At 33.0% G+C, this 7,718-nt stretch overlaps 1 protein-coding gene across 1 annotated transcript; it reads right to left on the bottom strand.

Moving 5' to 3' along the window:
• Positions 1–3,457: 3,457 nt before the first annotated feature.
• On the bottom strand, positions 3,458–7,418 carry LOC119671799 (vanin-like protein 1). The gene is made up of 4 exons (XM_038082590.1): positions 7,290–7,418; positions 6,568–7,219; positions 3,901–4,609; positions 3,458–3,793 (listed from the first exon to the last, which is right to left on the bottom strand). The coding sequence occupies exons 1-4, from the start codon at positions 7,341–7,343 to the stop codon at positions 3,613–3,615; spliced, it is 1,596 nt and encodes a 531-aa protein (XP_037938518.1). The 5' UTR covers positions 7,344–7,418; the 3' UTR covers positions 3,458–3,612.
• Positions 7,419–7,718: the final 300 nt, after the last annotated feature.

Here is a 7,718-nt window from a genome sequence, read left to right as displayed (position 1 = left end):
ACGATATATACATCGAGCATCATGTTGCCTATGTTTGCTACATAGCGAATAACCATTACATCTGATTGAAAGACCATTGCTATGGCTAAGTAATCGAAGCGAAATGACCCCAATATGCAATTTATAGGAAAATATATCACTGCCGTATATTTATTTTAGAACTGTCAGTGTAAATGCCTACTATGTTAACAAAAATGCTTTATAAGACTGCAGTTATAAGAAAACCGAACTTAATCAGAGCAAATGTAGGTAATAAAGAGAGGGATACCCAAAATTTAATAGAGTATGATGACGTGTTCTACCTATTACAATTCTTGAACAGCGGGATAGAGCATAGCAGTACTCTTTTCGGTCATATACAATAGAAAAAGAAATTATCTTGTCCAACACATAAATATGTAGAATTTTTTTGTGAATTCGGATAGATGAAGTTGTCATATGAATGCTAACGACTTATTATTACTAATAGTGCTCTTATAAAATAAGTATTGGAACTGAATTTAAGAAGATATTTGAAAAAAAAGTTGAAAAATGTTTGATCAGTATAAACTATAATAATTTGTGCAATAAGTATCTATATGAAGTATTTTATAATTCGCTAACTTTTTCCATACTTGTCTTAAGAAGTGCATATACTTTTTTTTAGGATTTACATATTAACGCCATGAAATAATTTATGCTGTAACAAGGTTTCACATTTAATGCCATTAATATTGCAACCCAATTAAAGGAATTACCCTTGCACGTATCACTAATTTTGCAATATAAATCGCTCACCTCTTTTCAAGGACCCAGGATACCTATATATGTGTGGATCCTTTCATTTTTCGCAGAGCAGCACAATGCAAACTTCAATGTTTACGTGGTAGTGTTTGTGTATTTACACTTAAGCACGTAACGACTTACAAGCATAATTTAATTACCGACATGGTGAAGACCTCAAAATCAATCTCATCAAAAAATTATTTTTGCCTTAACCTTTAATTTAAATTTTTGCATATTTCCACTTCGCTCAACATTAAACAACCCAACAATCGTGGTTTGCATTTTTTCCCACTGAGTTTTATTTTTTAATTAAATTTGTTTTTAACATTAAAATTTTAAAAAGTTTGCTTTGACTAAAACGAACTGAATGGAATGGATTGAAGAATCTACTCGGAGCAATGGAGATTAATAACAACTTAAATCGCTGTGTATGGGTTTTGTATCTATAAGTATATATATTATAGTTGTATATCTTAAAGGAAAAGTTTAAGTATTTTTATTTTAATATATTAAATTTTATATTCTATTAGTTAAATTATTTTAATAGGACATAGTAAATTAATTTGCCTGACCCTAATCCACAGACACACCCATCGACCCTTAACGATACCAGTTGAAGTTACAAATGAAGATTTATTAACATTTATTTTTATTTTAAACATCTTTGTGTTTCCTTCCAGTGACATATTGACTTCAGGTCCAAATATCTACACAGAATCAGTAATTTTCTTAACCAACATATAGCTGTTTGTCTTATAATTATTATATATGGTAGCTTATGATCCCAACTTCGGTCCTTCACGGTCCAATTGCTGAAATCAGTTTACTATGCATACTTGAAAGGTTATTTATCTTATGCTTCTGCGGACTTTATTAACTACTCCCTAAGTAATAGACTTTTTTCAAAAAATGTTATGTTGGTACACCCTTTCTTGATATATGGTACAAATTTGAGCGCCATCTGTCAATTAGTTTGTTTACAACAGCTGTTAATGTGAGACTACCTCAAGTGCATTTGGTGATTTTTACTATGGAAAATTCAGTTGAACAACGAGTTTGTTTGAAATTTTGTATTTTTAACGAAATTTCATATGTTGAAGCATTAAAAATGGTGCAGAAAGCTTACGGAAACTCTTCTATGTCTCGAACACAGGCATACGAGTGGTATAAATCATTCAAAGAGGGTCGTGAAGCGATCGAAGATTTGCTTCATTCTGGACGTCCATCAATATCAAATACTGAAGAAAACGTGGCAAAAAACAAAAAAATTGTGTTGGAAGATCACCGTATGACTGAAAGGGAGATTGCTCGAGACTTGAACATTTCAAATGGATCCATTCACAACATTCTACATGATATATTGGGCATGAGACGCATTGCAGCTCGACTTGTACCGAAAGACCTTAATTTTTTGCAAAAAGAATATCGAATGCATTTGCGTGAATCCATCCGTAATAAAAGACCTGATTTGTGGAAAGTCAACAATTGGATTCTTCACCAAGACACTGATCCATCGCACACGGCTCTTGTTGTACGCGAATTTTTGACCAAACACGGCACCACTGTCATCGCTCAGGCACCATATTCACCAGATCTGGCGCCGTGCGACTTTTTCCTGTACCCGAAACTCAAATTGCCCCTTTGTGGTAAGCGATTTGAATCGATTGAATCGGTAAAAGAGAATTCGCTGAAGGAACTAAAATCATACCTGCACGGGCCTACGAAAAGTGTATGGAAGATTGGGTTAAGTGTTGGCATATGTGTATCGCTACAGAAGGAGCATATTTTGAAGGAGAAAAAATAAATTTGGAATAAAATTTAAATTTGTGTGTTTTATTTACAAAATCCAAATACTTTTTGAACAGAAGGTAAGTGGGTTAAAAACTCATACTGTACCTTTTGATAGTTTTCACCTACTAAAAATAAAGTAATTAGTAGTTTCATTTACTCTCCTCTGTCCAGTTGGACTTTGACAAACACGAAAGAGATACTATTTACATTTTATTATACAAAAAGAAGAAATTTTACTTAGGCCTGTTATAAATAAAGTTTCAAGTGACCGACAAGTATGTCACCATACGATGATATGATGAATGATATGACAATTACTTTCAGTGGTTTTCCGTACTGTTATCAGAAAAGAAAACCCAAATTATTCTTTGGTAGAGTTTACGAGGATTAAGTCCTCCTTCCATTTCACCTACCTACCTTCTTTGCTAAGACGTAGCTAATATCACTGCTGTTTTTTTACAAGAGTACCAGGTGTAACCTATTTTATAGTACTTTTCATTGTTTGATATACTTATGAGTTTCGCAGTTTTGAGTAAAACTAAGCGATCCTACCTTCACCATCAGTTGTATCTTTATATCTTCGTCCATTTTATTATGTAGATTGTTTTGTTAGATAGATTCTTGAATGATTTATGTATATATGTGGTTTTGTTATTTAAATCCTAGTTGAAGTATGCTCTTGATGATTTGAACCTTTGCTTATATTATTGCTCCTATACTCCGCTAATGGATAGTTGAATATATTGGAACGACAATATTTTATAAAATAGATACTAGATAAACATGAGAACTTAAAATCTATGTATTTCTCGAGAAAAATTAAATTTTATTTAAGAGGTGTAAATACATTTGTTGACAATTTACGATACTTGCAACAATGAAACAAAAAGTTTTTATTTCAGTATAAACAAACTCATACTGTATGTAATTGCTACTGAATATATTTGTGTATCTTGTATCTCGAATTGCAGCTATAAAAATAACTGCTCGCACACAGCACAGAAATTAAAACATGAATATTTTAGCTGAGTCGGAGGCAAAACAATGCATTTCCATCTAAAAACGCCACACAAGTAGTACCAGTGCAAGAGTGCAGAGGAGTACAGTGGGCGTGGTGTTGCTGTAGCTGGCAGTACGTGTTGTCGCTGATCTGTCATAATAATTAGCATAAATTCCAAATGTCAACAAGCTGTCACAATATGGCCGAGTTAAGTTCATGTGTGCGGTGTAGTGTTCTCTGGGAAAAGCCAAAAAAGAAAACAAAAATGTTAAATGGAAAATGGAAAATTTTATTTAAAATTTTCCATAACATTTGAAGCAACAAAACATTACACATTCACTTACCGCTGATCTATGACATGCCAACCCAGTGTTTCTGCGCTTAACGAGAGCAAACTGCCATCGAGTGTATTTGGCATGATAAGAAGTTTATCGGCCTTCATGAAATCCCCCACAATTTGAAGGGATTTGAAAGCGATATTGGGCTTTACTACTGCAGTGCTGTTGAAAATTTCCGCACAGCTGGCAACACTCTCATTTTTACAAGCATAAAGTGCGCAAATTTGTATGTCCGACCATTCATTTTTCTGATAGGTGCGCTGTCCTTTGAACGCACCTATACGATATTTATAGTAAACAGTTTCGGCAGGTGTGTCAATCGATTGGGTTGCGATATCAAAACGACAACAAAAGTCATTATTACATAAGGTTTGTGTTATATTTTGCTGGGTAGTAAAATCCAAAAGCAGAGATGTGAAATTTTCTATTTGTGGATCCTTTAATAGGGTTAATTCATCGCTCGCTACAATCGGCATAGAAGTTTCAGTTTTTTGTTTATACTCATAATCATTCGTTAAAGTTTTATTTGATATAATTGGCACCTGTGAGACATAAAGTTTTCTGATACCAACACCTCCAACCATTACTGATACTAGATCACCTTGAACTCCAGCATATATACCAGTCCCAGTTACACCAGCGACTGGTAAACTAGCCCCTGCAGCTAGTACGTTAACATCATTACCCCATGCCCAGGATTGTTGTAGTTGAACAGCTGTAGAAATTAGTAGAGAATACATATACTTTAAGGTTAAGATGGGTGTTCCTAATGGATTCTTTAAAAAAATGAATTACGGCAGATAGGAAAGCAGATAGTCTTAGAGAAGATTAATATAATACGATAACTAATTCATAGGTTTCTGATACTTATGCTCATATATGAAAGAAATTATAAGTTTATTCTTTATATTATATGTGTTCCCAAAAACAGAGTGTAAGCGTTGAATTAGTTGGTCCACACACACACCTGTAAACAGATATATAATTCGAGTAGGTTTGAGATAATTAAAAACATATTTTTATCTTATTGTGAGACTTTTAAGAATAAATTGAGAATATTTCAACCAGTGAGAGAGTTGAGATAAAGAAGCTTAGTACTTAAAAGTCTAGGTACAGTCGTAATACCTAAATTATGAATATGCATACATTTGAATATAGTTCTATAATTCATTTTGGGGGAGTGCATGGTTATTTAAGTGCACACCCCTGGTTGCGTGTCTGGAGTGATAATGCATTAATAAAAATTTTCATAATATAGTTTACAAATATAGTTTAAATAAGGTAAAAACTGAAAGATAAGATATCTGACACTCTGACGATTTGGTCTTCAAGTTTTCGACAAATTCTTGGTATTTTACGTAAGATATAACTAATTTTATTATTATTATCAATAAATTTGTTCTTACCTATTAAGTTGGGGTGGCTCAGTGAATATTCTTGACCAAAACAATTAGATATATGTTATATCTAATGGATCTATTCCAGGTTTGCTAGAAGGACAGCTTCTCTTCTTGTAGACCCGAAACTATGTAGTAGCTTGAGAGAATATAATTTATTCTAACTCATTTACAAGGAATGAGAAGAAAGAAAGAACAAACTAAGGTAATCTAGAATAAACACACAATTTAGCTTCGCATGATTTATATTGATTCTAGTATAATTGATTTCAACTTAAAACGATTTAAGTATTGTATGCAACTAAGTTAAAATAATTTAAAAATCATTACACAAATTCTAACCGTGCACTGTAGATTAAACTAATGCCTTACAAAGCTGGGACGTTACTTTAATGGAACATGTAAGTTTTGTAGCGAAGACAATGAGATCCCAAAACACGCACTGGGTGTTTGCTCTTCGCTTATGCATGGCAAAAGAAATACCTACATGGGTATTTCATACTAAATAAAGTAGTAATATGCATTACTACAATTTACAAAGCAAGTTCGACTTGAAGAAATTCGCTTAGTCCATGAACGGATTAAAATAGGTCTCTAGATTGAAAGAAATGCTAATTCCCCCTACATAATAATAATAATAATATTGGTGACGCCTTAATATTGGTGAATTTTAAAAATATTTGGAATCACAAGCGTATTTAAGTAATAAATCTCTTATAATCTAGATAGTAATGCAAGTCTCCTAACATCCTAACTAATATATAATATAAAATTTATAATATTCATAATATTATGTTGGGAGACCAATAATAATAATATAATATAATAATATAATATAATAATATAATACCAATAATATCAATTCCATACTTTATAACTAAAATACAATAGTATTAGTACGATTATTCGTATTATTCGTACTAACAATATGGCTAAGTAGGAAAAAAATTGCCGCTTAGGAGCATTTGTAAGCTCTTAAGCAACATTTCCAAGCATTTACACAAAAGAAGCTATAAATATTTATTATAAAAAAATTCTATTATTAAAATATTTATCTACTAATTAATATAAATAAATTTTTGCTGGATTATTATTTTGTAAGTTTTGCAAGACAACTGCGAGCATTTTTTAAATTGCTTATTTTGAGTTAAAAAAAAATCTTAAACACTTAAACTACTCTTCGAACTGCTCCACAACCTATGCTTTTTCCGTATCCAATACAAATGCTATAATGAATTCAACTATCAAAGAGTGTAAGTGCAACTAACGAACTCACCTGTCAGAAATGGCAATTCCGAATAGAACATACTAGTAAATATAATGTCCTTAATACCATAACGAACGACTAGCTCCTCTGCTGGAGTGTAAAACAGAATGTCAAAACATATAAAATGCCCGAATCGTACACCAAAATCCGTTTCGAATATGCCATACTCCGGCTCAAGTGTTGTGTTTTTCTGCTCTACATAGATGTGTACTTTACGATAGCGTGAAATCACACATCCCTCCCGATCGAACACAACATTCGTATTATAGACATTCAAGCCATTGGCAGCACATGAACGTGTATCCTGTGCAACCGCAGTGCAATTCTCCTTTTCCGTTAAATTAATTACTAAATATTTTCGAGCCGTACGTGCAGCACAAGACAATTGCATTAGAAAATCCGCATAGACCATCCCCGTCACGTTCAGACATGGCACAACCTTCTCATGTGCTGCGGGCACATAAGTCGTTTGAAGTGCATTATTCAATGTGCCCTCAGGAAATACAATGATATCTGTATCGTTGGCTTCCGCTGATTTAATAATGCGTACGTATGCCTCCAAATGCTCATTGACGATATCAGCAGACGACATGCCGGCAATTGTCGGTAAAAACTCTACTACGCCGGCTGTGTAATAGGATTTACCGGCCCCATTGCAAAGCTGTGAACGAGAATAGGGAGCTCCAATGCAAGTGGCTACGCATTTAATTTACAAGTAATTAAGTACTTACCGCTAATTTCCTGCACACAATTAAAATGAGAATTATTTTGAAAATATCTTTCATTATTTATTTTTTAATTGCAATAAAATTGAATTTAAAAAAGTTGACACATTCACCACACCACAAAAAACGAAGCGATCTTATAAACTGCGGCTCCGCTACTGAATTTAATTGCTTGTTCACCTGAAACTCTCTCACTCAATCTCAATTGTTTTTTTAATCTAATCGCACGTGTGGTAAACAAACGATTATGAGGAGATTTGAGTTCCAGATTGTTGAGTGGAAAACATGTGCATAAATTGTTGTTGCTTTAGTATTCACAATAAGAAAAAAAGGTTAAAGAATGACGATTTGAGTACAAAACTGGTTTTGTGCTATGATGAGCTTTTTTGCGCAATAAATGAGTGTGTGTGCTTACTTTTGACTCAAAATTCTTTG

Source organism: Teleopsis dalmanni, chromosome 1 (assembly GCF_002237135.1).
Source record: "Teleopsis dalmanni isolate 2A chromosome 1, ASM223713v2, whole genome shotgun sequence".
NCBI classification, from domain to species: Eukaryota; Metazoa; Arthropoda; class Insecta; order Diptera; family Diopsidae; genus Teleopsis; species Teleopsis dalmanni.
Note: the sequence above shows the minus strand (reverse complement) of the source record. Positions and strands in the feature narration are given on the sequence as shown.